Source organism: Cnephaeus nilssonii, assembly GCF_951640355.1.
Source record: "Cnephaeus nilssonii genome assembly, chromosome: 4".
In the NCBI taxonomy this organism is placed as follows: Eukaryota; Metazoa; Chordata; class Mammalia; order Chiroptera; family Vespertilionidae; genus Cnephaeus; species Cnephaeus nilssonii.
In genome coordinates this window covers 25,074,304-25,091,539 of record NC_137075.1, presented here as the reverse complement: position 1 = coordinate 25,091,539, position 17,236 = coordinate 25,074,304, and the positions used below count along the sequence as shown (strand labels likewise).

General features: G+C 41.0%; 1 protein-coding gene across 3 annotated transcripts in view; it reads left to right on the top strand.

Moving 5' to 3' along the window:
• The window catches only part of NUBPL (NUBP iron-sulfur cluster assembly factor, mitochondrial), a 299,333-nt gene that overhangs the window by 256,547 nt on the left and 25,550 nt on the right, over positions 1 to 17,236 (top strand). For all 3 annotated transcript variants that reach the window (XR_013813464.1, XM_079769915.1, XM_079769916.1), the window contains 2 exons: positions 2,938 to 3,058; positions 7,340 to 7,422. Coding sequence is in view for 2 of the 3 variants with exons in the window: in XM_079769915.1 (XP_079626041.1) it covers positions 2,938 to 3,058; positions 7,340 to 7,422 (204 nt within the window). In the remaining variant the exon portion in view is untranslated. The remainder of the gene's footprint in view (positions 1 to 2,937; positions 3,059 to 7,339; positions 7,423 to 17,236) is intronic.

Here is a 17,236-nt window from a genome sequence, read left to right as displayed (position 1 = left end):
GAAAATAATTTTATGGTTGGGGGTCACCACAACATGAGGAACTGTATTAAAGGGTTGCGGCATTAGAAAGGTTGAGAACCACTGCTCTAGGAAGTCCCCCGTGACTCCCGGGGTAGATAGAGTTTTCTCTTTTCTATGGTCTCATAATACTCTGTTGCTTTGCCTCCAGAGAAGCTGTTCCAGAGTTTTTGTGTGCGAGCATGTGTTGTTTTTTCATCTTCACCCGAGGATATGTGGTGCTCATTTTTGTTTTGTTTTGTTTTTAGAAAGAGTAAGGGAGAGAGAAACCTCAATGTGAGAGAGAAGCATATATTGGTTACCTCCCATATATGCACCTGACTGGGAATCAAACCCTCACCTATTTGGTGCATGGGACGATGCTCTAACCAACTGAGCCACCCAACCAGGTCTGTTCCAGCTTTTAAAGTCCATTTTTGCGCTATTTTTATTCAATCTGTTTCTCCAATTAGTGTGCAAACTTCAAGGGAGCAAAGATCAAGTCTGTTTTGCTCACCACTGTATGCTGCTGCTTCTGTTTATCCCAGTTACTGGCGTGTAATAGGAACTCATTAAATATTAAGTTTGGTTATAGTTTTATGTTTGTGACATTTATGTGGTCTTGAGGAGAGCGTGTTCTCTGGTCCTTAGAGAACAATTTGATACTAAGAAGTTAATCACACAAACTGCAAATACACTGTTGTTCCATGCCTCTGTGTCTTGGGACGTCTGAGAGAATCCAGAGTAGGAATGCTTTCCACATTCTCTCTGGATTAGAGTAACTCTCACCTAGATTTTCACATTATTTAAGTGATTTTTCTCTTCCCATTTTTTGAGTGATATTTTCATGTTTAACTTGGAAACCCTACAGTCTGAGGTGATATATCACATTTAACATAAATGGCAGTGAGTGTATTATATAGACATACTGAATAAATAAATAAGTTGTGTGATACTAAGGCATGTTTTGTTTTGTTTTGTTTTTAGCTTCTGGAGATGATACTGAATTACCAAAACACGTTGTGATTTATTTTCGTGATACTTTGCATCAGCAAAAGGACATCTGTTAGATGCTTGGAAAATGCTTACCTATATATTTATGTCCCTCACTGTTTGTCTTCATTTACATGTGTTGTGGGGAAACTTTAGTCTTTTCTGTTTCTCTTTTCAGAAAGAATAACAAATTTGATCACTTTCTTGTCTGTATGTCTCATTGTAGACTATAGGTTCTGTTTGTCATTTAAAATGCAAATGTTCTAATAGAGATATCTCCTATAATGATAATCTTATAGGTGGAATAGATAGGATGATACAGACATGGTTATCTGTAAGCCTCTCATAGTTGTGTTCCCCATTTTATTCTAGAAGAGAACCTTTGCTTCTCATCAATATGAACTGATGGGAAGCAAAGGAACATGCGTAAGGATTATATTTGCAGGGCCTATCTTTTTAAGAAATGTTTATTAGTTATCTATTTTGTGCCAGAAGCTGGGGAAACTAAGAAAGAGATGAACACTTTCTATAAGGCTTTTCATTTTTGTTTCAAATGATAATCCTATATAATAAAAGGGTAATATGCAAATTGACCGAACGGCAGAACAACCGAACAACCAATCAAAGTGTAATATGCTAATGATATGCTAAAGCTACTCAACTGCTCGCTATGACGTGCACTGACCACCAGGGGGCAGACAGTAGACCAGTCTACCAGTCGCTATGACGTGCGCTGACCACCAGGGGGCAAATGCTCTGAACGGTAGGTTAGCTTGCTGCTGGGGTCTGGCCGATCGGGACTGAGCGAGATGGGCCGGACACACCCTGAAGCTCTCCCGCGGTCCCTCCCCAGCCCTATCATGCACCAGTGGGGTCCCTCAGCCTGGCCTGCGCCCTCTCGCAATCCGGGACCCTTCGGGGGATGTCAGAGAGTTGGTTTCAGCCCCCTCCCACAGGCCACTCCTTTTGGGAGGGCGCCAGATTCAGGGCTTATGGCTGGTGAGTGCTGCTGCAGCAGCGCGAGCCTCTCCCAATTAGGACTGATTGGGCGCAAGCCCGAAGCAGGCACAGTGGGGCCGGGATGAGCGGGAGTGGCTGGGAGGAGCTGAAGGCGGCATTGGACAGCAGGTTTCGGCCCGATCCCAGGCCACCCAGAGGGACCCCACCCGTGCACAAATTCGTGCACCGGGCCTCTAGTATTCTAATAAGAGCTGAGTTTCACTCTTTTGCTAGCTGTGCCAATTTTATTGCCTATAGAATGCGGATGATAAAGTTCTTCTGAGGAGTAAATAAGATAGTGCATTTAAAACACTTAAATGTTGATTTTTATTTACCATGAGGCTTTGTCCACAGTTAGCCTCTTAATTACTTATTTTTTCCATATTGCCATCAGAAACACGGATCTGATTGCATAACACTACCTCTTCAATACTATCTTCTCAACTTTAAAAAACTTTTGTGGTTTTCTGTTGTCTCAAGAAGAAAGCCTCAAATACATGGAAGGCATTTCCCATCTGACCCTGACCTTTCCTACCAAAGTAGCTCCTGCCTTCGCCCCCACTAGGTTGCAGCCCACATAGGTTGCACATGTTATATTCCAAAGGCTTGTGCTCTTCCTTCTGCCTAGAATTCCTGCTACAGCCTTAACTCCACTCTCACCCTCACCCAGAACAAACAGTTCTCTAAGGGCAACTCTGAGATCTTATTCTTCCCAAGTATAAGTCTTTGATCCCTGTCATTTATATCTCTTTAGCATTTATCACATTATTAAAAAGTAATTAAAGTGTTTTACTCTCCCACTAGCTTGTGAGTTCCTTGAGAGGAAAGACCTTAATTCATTCATCATTGTATCACTAAAACCAGTAGGCATGCAGTAAAAATATTGAAATAATGAATTGAGATTTGTTTTAATTTTGTTTTGATTTCAATGTATTCTTATTATTCTAGGTTCTGGGCCTTGTTCAAAATATGAGTGTTTTCCAGTGTCCAAAATGTAAGCACAAGACTCATATTTTTGGTGCTGATGGTGCAAGAAAACTAGCACAGATCCTTGATCTTGATATTCTAGGTAAGACCATAGAATATTCTTTTTTTTTTTTTTAAATATATGTTTCTTGATATCAGAGAGGAAGGAAGAGGGAGAGATAATAGAAACATCAATTATGAGAGAGAATCATTGATAGGCTGCCTCCTGCACACCTCACACTGGGGATCAAGCTTACAACTTGGGCATGTGCCCTGACGGGGAATGGAACTGTGACTTCCTGGTTCGTAGGTCGACACTCAACCACTGAGCCATGCTGGCTGGGCATAGAATATTCTTTTGCAGAGGAAATGGTAGAAGGGAAAACAGAGATCAGGTATGGTGATGAAAAGTGTCTCAGAAAGTAATAAATTGCTTTTGGCTTTGTGTTTTAAATTAAGTTAGTTTAGCGCAGTTCTATGTGCTACGCTTTCTTTGGCTTTTTATAATACTTCATTTGTGGAAGGCTTTTTAAAAGGAAGTTTGTTCTGCCAATTTTGATGCTTTCTGCTATTGATAAAAACTGCTTATAACTTGAATTTGAGAAGAGAGTTTTGTGGTCTGAGTGCTGTGAATCGAAGCCCATATTTTAGTGGTCATTAGTTTTTCTGCTGCATTGGGAACACATCTCTGTTTACCATGTTATATGTATGAAAATACCTGTTCATTATGTTGCAGCAAACTTGGGAAGTGTCACTTCTTGGTGCATATGAAAAAATGCCTTCCTGATCAGTTCTGAATCTATCAGTCCTTCTGCTCTAGAAAGACAATATTTTGTTTTCTGGAATCTTCTTATATGTGTTTGCCATGTCTATAAGAGATGGCACTTGAAATTTACATTGTATATACTGTTCATGTTATTGAATTGAAGGATTAATTACTCTTATGAGAAGTGAAATCATGTGTTAATTGAATAAAACACAGATTTTTGATAAAACATGACTTTTAAAAGATCCACAAGCAACCTAATGAACTTTTGAGGAAACATGTTTTGATATTCTGTTTATTGAATGAGTTTTTGTTCTGGGGAAGGCAGATGTTAGATGCTGAGTAAGGGAGCCATAGAGTGAGTTATTAGTTATAGGTAGTTTACAATTAAGATCCCTTTAGAGATCAAGGAATTTCAAAATATACTCTATTATAATTACATTTCTAAAAGTTGATGTTAAATGTATTATTGTTATTATGCATTTGTACCATAGCAACCACCACAATACCAGGTGAATTCTAATAATATATTTTGATACATTGTTATAATTATAGTCACTAATTATATTCTGTATCTGTTTTTCATTTAACTAACTTAAAAAGTTCAGTTTCTTAAATCTGCATGATAACATAACAAATTGACATTCATTTATATAATAAAGTAAATGTGTAATTATAATGGCATTATTGAATTATGGTGACAATATTATAATTCCCTAATTTATAAATGGGTGGTACCGTTTTGTAAGTCAGTGATTTAGACTTTGAAACATCTCCTAAAGAAACAGTCTCACATATGGAAGTTATTTTTTAACCAACAGCTCGGAAATGTATAGTTACACTAAAAAAGTATCAGCAACACTGATTACTGACCTCAAAACTGGATAATGCCAGAGACTGCTGTCTCTAACAGTGTATGGGAAAATGATTTAGAGCTCCAATTCAGGGCCATCTCCTCCTTTCAATGCAGTCCTGGGGGCCCAGAGGTAGTGCCCGTGAACTTGAGCAGGGGCTCCAACAATGAAGAGGTTGGAATTGGAAATTAGAAACTGAAATAAAACAAAGAGCTCTCACAACAATGGCCTCCGACTGGTTGAAGCCCCAAGACACCCTCACTTGTCTCTCACTGACTCTCTGGCTGCCTCAGTTTATTTCATCCAGTGAGCTGTGTTTTAAATTTGGTATAATGGCTTTTCAGAACTTTATCCATACTTATCTACAGGGACAGTTTACGCATGGTAGTTAAGGTCTCAGGTTACCTCACAGAAACCCCTTTAACTTATGTCTCTGAAATATGCCCTCCTTTCCTTCAGACCTAGCCGTTCTCCATACCTTTACTCCTTTTTATCCTTCTCTGTTTACAGCTGTAGCCCCTTACCACTCTCACTATGCCGCCTATTTTCTAACAAGGTTTTCCTCTTTTTTGATCTACATTTCTGTATCTATGGGAGGATTGTGAATCTCTGGAAGGCAAAAAGTATGTCAATAGGTGGTTGTATAAAGGAGAAGGTTTTACTTTTATTTTTCCCAGTACTATAATAGCAGTTCATAAATCAAGAGAAAAAAAACCTTATGAGTTTCTAAGTATTTTCTATAACATATATTCCCCTGCCTGTTCCTGTGACAACTTCCTATAGTCTTAGTTGATCTGTAGAATAGACATAAATTTACTAAAAAGGTAATCTTTAAATGGTTACCTAAATATTCATATATTTTTGTCATTTGTCTATTGAACATTTTTAGGAAAGACTTAAAGAGTTGGTTAAGATTTCAAAATGTGCTGACAGGAGGGGCATACTTCATAATATAAATTATAGTAGGTTTGTAATGTTGTATCATATAATCTGCATTATTTACATTGCCTGGCATGGTGCTGAATGACTTATTTATATAAAACACATGTATACACACAATGATCTTCCCATGGATTTGGAGTGGTTCTAGGAATACTGAGTGCCATGACGAGTCAACTCTTCTACTTAAGGCTCCATTTGCTGCCTTTTAAATGTCAGCCTTTGGGAGCCATCGTTTGTGATGGTGTGGTGGAAAGAGTCAGCTGGATGGTGAATCCCAGCATTTCCCCTAATACACTATCTAATGGTAATTTATTGTCAGCAAAGACACATCCTTCCAGACCTCAAGTCTGCATATTGGAGATTCTCATTGTATACATCCTGAGGTCTCATCAAGCTCACAAGTTTTAACACTAAAAGATTAATCTGTACTAATAAAAGCCTAGGTGGTCCTCGCACCCTCCTGTGATGCCGTCACATCATCACAAGATGGCCACCGTCACGTCACAAGATGGCCACCACAGATGGCCAGCAGTTGGGGGCAACCAGGCCTGCAGGGGAGGGCAGTTGGGGGTGATCAGGCTGGCAGGGGAGAGCAGTTGGCGATTGGGCCGGCAGGGGAGGGTAGTTAGGGGCAATCAGGCAGGTAGGCAGGAGAGCGGTTAGGAGCCAGCAGTCCCAGATTGTGAGAGGGATGTCCCTCGAGGGGTCCCAGATTGTAGAGGGTTCAGGCTGGGCTGAGGGACATCCCCCCACCCATGCACGAATTTTGTGCACCGGGCCTCTAGTCCTATCTAATAAAGAGGGAATATGCTAATTGACCAACACACCGTCACAAAGATGACAGCGCCCACAGCCAATAAGGAGGGGACATGCTAACTGACTGCCCTGCCCCCAAAGATGGCGGCGCCCACAGCCACAAGATGGCGGCGCCCAGTCCCCTCAGCCCTGCCAGGCCTGCAAGCACCTGCCACCGGAATCCCCCAGTCTCCTCAGCCCCCCAGCCGCCCAGGGCCTGCCCGAGGCACAGGCAAGCCTCGGATGGCAGATGCCCAGACGCCCAGGGCCGCCCAAGGCTCAGGTAACCAAGGTTGGCCGAGGCTTGCACTGCCGGCAGTGGCAACAGCAGAGGTGTGAGGGGGGCGTCGCCTTCCCCTGATCACCAGGTCGCCTTCCGCCCCTAAGGGCTCCTGGACTGTGAGAGGGGGCAGGCCGGGCTGAGGGATGACCCCCTCCAGTGCATGAATTTTCATGCACCGGGTCTCTAGTATATAATAAAAGTAATTCTATCTGATAAGAGGCAGGTTGTTGAGATAACAGGTCTGGCCTACTCTTCAATAGTTCTCTTAGCTTACTCATCTGCCGGCACCAGGAAGATTATATTGTACTTTTATTTTATTATTTTATTTTATTGGACTACTTTGCCCTCCCAATCTTTTCCTCTTCAGTTTCCTCTTATTATGTGGTATGATGTGTCTATACCAGGTATTACAGGTAAAAATAATTTACAAATGTCTTCCAAACCATTTGCTGGAAGATCTCCAACAAAGAATAAACCAAGGCCCCTTGAGGGGTGGCCACATAGTTTTCATATAATATATATACATATATATAATATCACTGTACTACCCTCAAGTGGAATATTTTGTCCTAATTTTCATTTGAAATTCCTTGATCAGAGATTTAGCAATTTTTAGGATAATCATAAACTCAAGTTGATTTGAATCAATTTAGTTTAGATGTTGTTTCTGAAGTTCAAATAGTGAAATTCCAAATGCCGACATAAACTTTTGTAGTACTAATGGATATCTGGTGGCTCTTTTAGGAGACATTCCTTTACATCTTAATATAAGGGAAGCTTCAGATACAGGCCAGCCGATTGTATTCTCACAGCCTGAAAGTGATGAGGTAAGTGATCTTTTAAAAAAATGTATTTTCATTTCTCTTTAGAGGATATGTACTTTTTGATATATGGAAAGAAGGTTGGGAAGATCAAGTTTATCTATTTGCAATGCATATATTAAACAAAAATTGGTAACTTATCCACAGCATTTTAAGTTACTATTTTGTGTGGTAGGCGTACCAGTGCTGGCCCTGAATTTCAACTGACCAAGTTCACCTACAAAGAGTCATCACCAACCAGTTATCTCATGAAAAACATGCACAGCAAGAGTTTGCAGAGTTCTTATCTTGCTGGCTATCAGTATCTAACTGCCCACAGTTATTATGTTTCCAGTATCTGAATTTGAGCTGGTTGTTGGGAGAAGGAAACCTAGTATAAAAAACATTGAGTTGGGTATAGAGAAAACTGTATAAACCATTAGAGATGGAGTTTTCATTGCATTTATTTTAATAAATATGATTGGGGAAGTGAGGTAGAAAAACCAGTAGTGTTTAATTAGGGATACAGTTGATAAATTTTCAGCTGAAGCTTTACAATTTTAAGCCTAAAATATTTTTATTTTATTCTTTTTAAAAAATAGAAAATAAATCAATCATATATATATATATCTCTTTTTCCTAAGTAGCACTTGCTATTAAATTAGAAACTGAGCCATCATCTGGTACATTGGTTTTAATACAGTTTTTGTGTTTATTTGCTGAATAGTCCCATTTTTCCAATAGTTTCTCTCTTATTTTTATTTTTTTTTAGCTAACAAGTATAACCTTACAGTACTGTTATTTTGCTTTTGTTCTTTTTAAAAATTGTAGTTGACCTAAAATGTTATATTAGTTTCAAGTGTACAGCATAGTGATTCAACATCTATATGCCATGTGAAGTGATTGCCACGTCAATGCCTGTAACTTTCAGTCACCATGAAAAATTATTGCAATATTATTGACTGTACTAGTAGCCCGTTTGCACAAAGATTCGTGCAATAGACCTTCATTCACCTGGCTGCCTGCACCAGTTTTCTGCCGGCACCGGGGACCCAGGCCTTGGCTGTGGCCACCGCCTTCTGCCTTCTTTCAGGGTCGGGGCTTGGCCCTGGACGGTGGCCTTGGGCTCGGCCGCACCTAACATCCCTGCTAAGTATCGCAGGAGCCAACCCCCAGTGGTTTCCTGCGATCCGTGCAGGCTCCCCGCTGGTGTCCAAGGCCGGGAAAGCCTCCGCCCGAGGCTTTCCCGGCCGTGGGCTCGACTGCACCCAGCGTCCCAGCTATGGATTGTAGGAGCCGAACCCCTGGTCGTTGCCTGCGATCCGTGCAGGCTCCCTGCTGGTGCCCAAGGCCGGGAAAGCCTCCGCCCGAGGCTTTCCCGGCCTTGGGCTCCGCCACACCCCAACGTCCCTGCAACGGTTTCCTGGTGGGCGTGGTTGGTGGGCGTGGCTTGGTTGGTGGGCGTGGCTTGGGTGTAGCGAAGGTGCAGTCAATTTGCATATTTGTCTATTATAAGGTAAGATTCCCTATGCTATACATTACATCCTGTGAATTATTTATTTTATAACTGGGAATTTGTACTTCCTAATCCCCTTCACCTTTTTGTTCATCTCCCCACTCCTCTCCCCTCTGACATTTATCAGTTTATTCCCTGCATCTCTGAGTCTGTTTCTGTTTTGTTTTGCTTCATCTATGTTTTGACCTTCAGATTCCACATGTAAGTGAAATCGTATGGTATTTGTCTTTCTCTGTCTGACTTATTTCACTTAGCTAATACACTCTAGGTCCATTCATGTTTTCATAAATGGCGATATTTTTTTATGGCTGAATAATAATATTCCTCTGTGTGTGATGTCTCAATAAAATGTATACACACTTTGAATAATTATTAATACCAATGAGTTAAATCTAAAAAGAAAGAAACATCAAGTGAGCTATCAGAAAAAAAAGTGTGTATGCATTTTTGGGAGCACCCTGTATATACCACATTTTCTTTATCCATTCATCAGTGAGTGGATACCTAGGTTACTTCCATTATCTTGGCTATTGTGAATAACGCTGTAATGAACATAAGGGTATATATATCATTTCAAATTAGTGTTTTCAATTTCTTCAGGTAAATGCCTAGAAGTGGAATTGCTGGTTTCTAATAGTAGTTCAATTTTAATATTTTGAGGAATCTTCATTCTCTTTTTCATAGTGGCTACACCAATTTACAATTCCACCAACAGTGTATGAGGGTTCCCTTTTCTCCACATCCTCACCAATACTTGTTATTTGTTGTCTTTTTTATAATAGACATTTTGACAGGAGGTGTGAGGTGATATCTCAGTATGATTTTGATACCTCCCTGATGTTAGTGATGTTGAACAATTTTTCATATGTCTATTAGCTATCTGTATGTCTTTTTTGGAGAAATGTCTATTAGGTCTTCTGCCTATTTTTAAATTGGATTGTTTTTTTTTATGTTGAATTGAATGAGTCTTTATGTATTTTGGATATTAACCCCTTATCAGATATATCATTTGTAAATATCTCTATTTCGGAAGGTTTCATTTTGTTGATGGTTTCCTTTGCTGTGCAAAAGCTTTTTTAGTTTGATGTAGTCCTATTTGTTTCTTTTTGCTTTATTGCTCTTGCCTGAAGAAACATATCCAAAAAATATTGCTAAGGCCTTTGTCAAAGAGTTTACTGCCTATGTTTTCTTCTAGGAGTTTTATAGTTTCAGGTCTTACATTTAAGTCTTTAGCCCATCTGAGCTTATTTTTGTATATGGTATAAGAAAGTGGGAGAGTTTCTTTCTCTTTTTGTATGTATCTGTTTTTGAATCACCATTTATTGAAGTGGCTATCTTTTTTCCCATTATATATGTTTGCCTCCTCTGTCATAGATTAATTGACCATATACGTGTGGGTTCATTTTGGTCTCTGTATTTTGTTTTATTTATCTACTAGAGGCCCATTGCACGATATTTGTGCAAGAATAGTCCTTCCTTCCCCTGGCTTCACTCCCAGTCACCTGGGAGCCTGCAAGTCCCCGCTCCCCAGCTGCCCGGAGCCAGCAAGTCTTGGCTTCTGTCTGGAGCACCACTTCAGTATCTCCCTCTGTTGTCCCACTTCCCTTCATAGCAGACTTCACACCACTCTGTGCCTGCATATGCAAATTAACCTCCATCTTTGTTGGGTTAATTTTCATACTCTGATTGGCTGTGGGAGTAGTGGAGTGATAGTTAATTTGCATGTTTCTCTTTTATTAGGTAAGACTAGAGGCTCAATGCATGAAATTTGTGCAAGAGAAGGTCTTCCTTCCCCTGGCTGCTGGCACTAGTTTCCCTCTGGCACCTGGGACCAGGCTTCCCTCACAGAGGGAGGCCCTGCCCACCCACCGCAGCCCGCTGGTCGGTGTCCTGGGCTTCCCTCTGCGGGGCAATCATGGAGCAATGGCCGGGCACCCAACCAATCAAATCGCACCCGCCTTGGCTGGCCTGGCGCCAGTGGGTGTCATAGCGTGGTCCCGGATGATCATATGGATAGTCGTCCGGATGGTCGTTCCGCTGTTTGGCCATTCAGTCAATTTGCATGTTACTCTTTTATTATATAGGATGTGTCTGTTTTTGTGCTACTACCATAATATTTTGATTACTATAGCCTTATAGAATAGTTTGAAATCAGGGAGTGTAATATCTCCAACTTTGTTCTTTCTCAAGATTGCTTTGGCTATTTGGGGTCTTTTGTGGTTCTATATAAAGTACTGTTATTTTGTCCATCCATAGCTACTACCCCTTCATTCTAGTTTGCTTCCTTTAATTTTGTGTGAACTGGAAAATAAAAGAGCCAAGTTTGGTGAGTTGTGAATAGAGTAAGAGTAAACTGACAGGAGTCTAGGATAAGTAAAGTAGATTTATTTTGAATTGTCCCTTTCAGGACCCAGAGCTTCTTCCCTTTCTTGAGAGTCAACATTTATGGTCAGGTGATTGAGTTGCTGGGAATGTGCTGAGTAAATATAGTGTAGCACTTATCGTTGTTTTTCTTTTCTCTTTTAAGTAATAAATGTTAAATTTCTTTTTCAGTCTTTACTTAGAAATCTTTCATATAAGCAAAATTATAACCTTTTATTTCTTGTATAATTAAAGTCTGGCAATCCCAACTACCCTACGTGTACTTTATGCAATGAATAATAAGTTGTATGAAAATTGAGGGTTTAAAAAAATGACACACTTTTAAATGTCTCCTGAGAAAAGACTATTTAAAGACATTCTATGGTGATTATGGTGAATAACATTAACTATTTACTAGTGTATTTCAACTGAGTTTAGATTTTTAAATATTTTTCCACCTTTCCATTGTTTCCATTTTCTTTGATATTTTCCACAAGCAAGGAGCATTTCTAAGAAGTTAAATAAATGTAATATAATAGAGACTATATAATAATCATCAAAAGATAATATTTAAAACTCTGAACAACAGTGTGTATGGAATATATAATCCACACCTGAGGATATGTTTATTGATATTAGAGAAAGGAAGGGGAAAAGAGAAAGAGTGAGTAAGAAACATCAATGTGAGAGAGAAACATCGATAGGCTGCCTCCTATATGCACCCTGATGGGGAACCAAACCCCAAACCTGAGTGTGTGCCCTGACCAAGAATCAAATCTGTGACCTTTCATGTTCCAACCAACTGAATCTCATTTGCATAAACATTAGAGCTATTATTTTACTAAAGTTGGGTGACATTTATGGGAATGTGAAAAGCCTGACATTTTTTAAAATTTAATAAATCTTTATTGTTCAGATTATTACAATTGTTCCTCTTTTTTCCCATAGCTCCCCTCCACCCAGTTCCCACCCCACCCTCTGCCCTTACTTCCCCCCCACTGTCCTCATCCATAGGTGTACAATTTTTGTCCAGTCTCTTCCCGCACCCCCCACACCCCTTCCCCCCCGAGAATTGTCAGTCCACTCCCTTTCTATGTCCCTGATTCTATTATATTCACCAGTTTATTCTGTTCATCAGATTTTTAATTCACTTGATTTTTAGATTCACTTGTTGATAGATATGTATTTGTTGTTCATAATTTTTATCTTTTTCTTCTTCTTCCTCTTCTTAAAGAGTACCTTTCAGCATTTCATATAATACTGGTTTGGTGGTGAACTCCTTTAGCTTTTTCTTATCTGTGAAGCTCTTTAGCTGACCTTCAATTCTGAATGTCAGCTTGGCTGGGTAGAGTAGTCTTGGTTGTAGGTTCTTGCTATTCATCACTTTGAATATTTCTTGCCACTCCCGTCTGGCCTGCATAGTTTCTGTTGAGAAATCAGCTGACAATCGTATGGGTGCTCCCTTGTAGGTAATTAACTGTTTTTCTCTTGCTGCTTTTAATATTCTCTCTTTGTCTTTTGCTCTTGGCATTTTAATTATGATGTGTCTTGGTGTGGTCCTCTTTGGATTCCTTTTGTTTGGGGTTCTGTGCGCTTCCTGGACTTGTAAGTCTATATCTTTCACCAGGTAGGGGAAGTTTTCGGTCATTATTTCTTCAAATAGGTTTTCAGTATCTTGCTCTCTCTCTTCTTCTGGCACCCCCATAATTCTGATGTTGGTACGCTTGAAGTTGTCCCAGAGGCTCCTTACACTATCTTCAAATTTTTGGATTCTTTTTTCTTTTTGCTTTTCCGGTCGAGTGTTTTTTGGTTCTTTGCATTTCAAATCTTTGACTTGATTCTTGTATTCCTCTAGTCTGCTGTTAGGTATCTGTATAATATTTTTTATTTCAGTCAGTGTATGTTTAATTTCTAGTTTGTCCTTTTTCATATCCTCGAGGGTCTCGCTAAATTTATCGGCCTTTTTTAGGAAATTCTTGAAAAACTTTATAACAGTGGTTTTGAACTCTATATCCAGTCGTTTGTTTTCCTCCATTTCTTTCATTTGTGATCTGTTTCTTTGTCTCCACATTTTCACTGCTTCTCTGAGTTGGTAGAGTAGCTTTGTGTGCTAGGTGTCCTATGTGGCCCAGTGGCTCAGCCTCCCAGTTACCTGAGGTGGACACTCTTGGTGCACCCCTTTGTGGACTGTGTGTATAGCCTTGTTGTAGTTAAGTCTTGATTGTTGTTGGTATCACTGGGAGGAATTGACCTCCAGGCCATTGGCTGTGAGGATCAGCTGTGTCTATGCTGGGAGAACTTCTGTGCTGGAGACAGCCTTATGAGACAAGACTTGCAAAATTGCAAAAGCCTCTCTGCTCAGCTTGGATGGGGCGGAGTCTCAGGGCTGAGCAGACAGTATTGGCTTCCCGTCAGCCCTGCTCTATGAGGCTCCTGGGCCTCAGTGTCCCTCAGTAATCGCTGCAGTCCTCTCTGCGCGCACTCGCACACATGCCTCCAGACCTCTGCCTTTTGTGGCTCCTCTGAGTTTCCGTGCGCTCCTCCCTTTTCCCGACAGTCCAGACTCCCCCCATATGAGTCTGGATCCCCAGGGTCTCGCCCGGAACTGGGGTTCAGTGCAGTCGGAACTGAGGTTCAGTGTAGTCAGGAGCTTCCATCTCCCTCCTGCTAGAGAAAGCCAGCCAGGCACTCAGCTGCCCGTCCTCTCCGCGCATGTGTCTCCGTACCTCAGCCTTTTGCAACTCCTCTGAGTCTCCATGTGCCCCTCTCTTTCCTTCTAGTTGAAGAATTTCCACTCAGCCGGCTTTCCTGTTGTTCTGGATGATGTCTGTTCTGTCTTTTTAGCTGTAGTTTTGAAATTGTTGTGCGAGGCAGCAGTTTAGATGTTCACCTGTGCCGCCATCTTGGTTTCTCCTCACCTCCAGGCCATTTTCACCATCCCAGCCTGACATTTTGTAGTTCAAGTTAGTTTTGATTTGGTGAGGTGTGTTATAAGATATTCCTACTAAAGACTTTCAAATATAAGTGGGAAGTTTATCATCTTATAATTTCTTAATTAATACCTCATAGTCTTAATATGAAATGACTATAAAAGATGAATTAGAATTTCAAATCTTTAAAAACAAAAGACAAAGAACCAAAGCTCTTTATAAAACTTCTTACACTTTGGTTGTCATCCATTTCCTTTTACTTTTTAATGTGTTTTATTGATTTTTGGAGAGAGAAATAGAAACATCAATGAGAGAGAAACATCATCAATTAGCTGCCTCCTGCATGCCCCCTACTGGGGATCGAATTGTGACTTCTTGGTTCATGGGTCGACGCTCAACCACTAAGCCACAGTGGCAGGGCTCCTTTTCCTTTTTTTTTTTTTTTTTGATTTTTTAGTGTTTAAAGTATTACATATGTCTCCTTTTCCCCCCATTAACCTCTCCCGGCTGCTCCCATCCCCGAGCACATGCCCTCACTCCCCTACTGTCTGTGTCCATTGGTTATGCTTATATGCATGCATACAAGTTCTTGGGTTGATCTCTTACCTGCTCTCCCTCCTTTTATTTATTAACTAGAGGCCCAGTGCATGAATTTGTGCACAGGTGGGGTCCAGCCGTCCCAACCCAATGGAGGGCCCATTGTGCCAGGCCAGCTGGGGGGAGGGGCCACAGGAAGATCGGGCCAGTTGGCCGCTGCAGTGTGCATCATAGCAACAGGTCGTTCCGGTCATTCTGGTCATTCTGCTGTTCCAGTCGCTTGGCTTTTATATATATAGATGACAGAGCAGACAAGTAAGATCCAGCTGTATTATCTCCTCCTCAAGGTGGTCCAGAGACCTTGAATAGTTGAGGATTAGTCTCTGTAAAGTTCAGTTGATGAAAACGAGAGTATTAATAGTTTGAGAAATCTAAATCACTTATTTTTACACATGATGTGTATGTGTATGCTTTTTGCTAGTTATGGATTAAACAAAAGAAGGAATGTATTCCTTGGTGAAGAAAAGTGCCCAAAAGAACATATTAATATGAGTCCTTCAATGAGATTGTAAATTACTTGAGGACAGAATAGTAATAATAATGGCCACTAATATTTATTATCTGCTTCTTTTGTGCCAATACTTCACATACTTTTTTTCTTACTTAGTACTTCCCAAGTCCTTTGAGGTAGATACTGTTGTTATAACCATTTTATAGATGTGGAAAATGAGCCTAGTACAGTTAAGTAACTTGCCCAAGGTCTCAGAGCTAGTAAAACCTATATATATATATATATATATATATATATATATATATATATATATATATATATATATATATATATTTGTTGAAATAATACTGCATTAGCTGAAAAAATTCAATCTTAACAGTTTTATAGAAATTGAAACTGTTAAACTAAGTACTTTTAGTGGTTTCTCAGCAAATGACAATCAAACCATTACTTTAAGTGTCATATGTTGAAAGTTTAAGCTTGGAGATAGGCCATTAAAAAGCAAAGGTTAAATGTAGCAAATTTGATTATCCTGGAATCATTCAGTATTTTGTGCCACCTGATAGGTATGTCTGTACTTTAACATAAGTATGAATAAAAGATTATAGAATGATGACCTTGTCTCAGCTTGCCTTAGTGAACTTTAAATTTTCATCAGAAAATATTACGCTTAAATACCTAGAAAAGATACTAGGAGAATAAAAACATATTCATAAAGATGCTTAGTTGAAAATCAGCATATTGGATTTAAGAGAAATATTTCTTTATGAAGTCTATGTTATTTTCATTTATTATTTTTATTTTTTTCCAAAATATATTTTAATTGACTTTCAGAGAGAGGAAAGGAGAGGGAGAGGGAGGGGAAGGTGGGAAGGAGAGGGAAGTGGAGGGAGAGGGACAGAAAGTAGAAACATCAATAATGAGTGAGAATCATTGATTGGCCACCTCTTGCATGCCTCACACTGGGGATCGAGCCCACAACCGGGTCATGTGCCCTGAATGGGAATCCAACTGTGACTTCCTGGCTCATGGGTCAATACTCAACCACTGAGCAATACCGGCTGGATTGTTATTTCCATCTATACCAATAAAAGGGTAATATGCTAATTAGACCGGATAAACTGGACATCTTCCGGACATCATTCTGGACATCCTTCCTGACAAAGCTGGAGCCTGGGCGAAGCTGCCTGGGGTCCTGGGTGCAGGGTGAGGCAGAGGCAGTTAGGGGCGATCAGGCAGGCAGGCAAGCAATTAGGGTGATCAGGCTGGCAGGGGAGCAGTTAGGGGCGATCAGGCCAGCAGGGGAGCAGTTAGGGGCAATTAGGCAGGCAGGCAGACAGAGTGGTTAAGGGCGATCAGGGAGGCAGGCAGGTGAGCAGTTAGGAGCCAGTGGTCCCAGATTATGAGAGGGATGTCCAGCTGTTGGTTTAAGTCTGATCCCTCAGTTGGACATCCCCCGAGGGGTCCCAGATTGGAGAGGGTGCAGGCCAGGCTGAGGCCCCCCACCCCTCATGCACGAATTTTGTGCATTGGGCCTCTAGTTTTTAAATAAAAGCTATTGAGAGAAAAAGATGGCCAGCTGCCAGGACTGAGGTGAGGGAGAGGATGTGAGTGAGTGAGGGGATGAAAGGAGAGTGTGTGGTGTGTGTGCGTGAGTGAGGGACAGTTAAATCCAGCAGGAGCAGCATGGACTGGCAGATCAGGCTCTCTTGGACAGGGAGAGACTACTACCTACCGCTGCCGGCACTCCCCGGGCTGTGGGGCTCAGGCATGGAGCCCATGCCATCTTGAAGGGGAGAGCGGCCTCTTCTAGAAACTCATCAGCACCGCCACCCAGACAGGCCTTGGATACTACCCATGACCCGGCAGCCACTCCAGCCAAAACCCTGCTGCCCCACCCGCAGACCCGCGGACCCTGGGACCTCCACCTCTAAAGGTGCACCACTCCCGCAGCAGTAAGTGCAACTTCCCCCCTCCCCAGTGGCA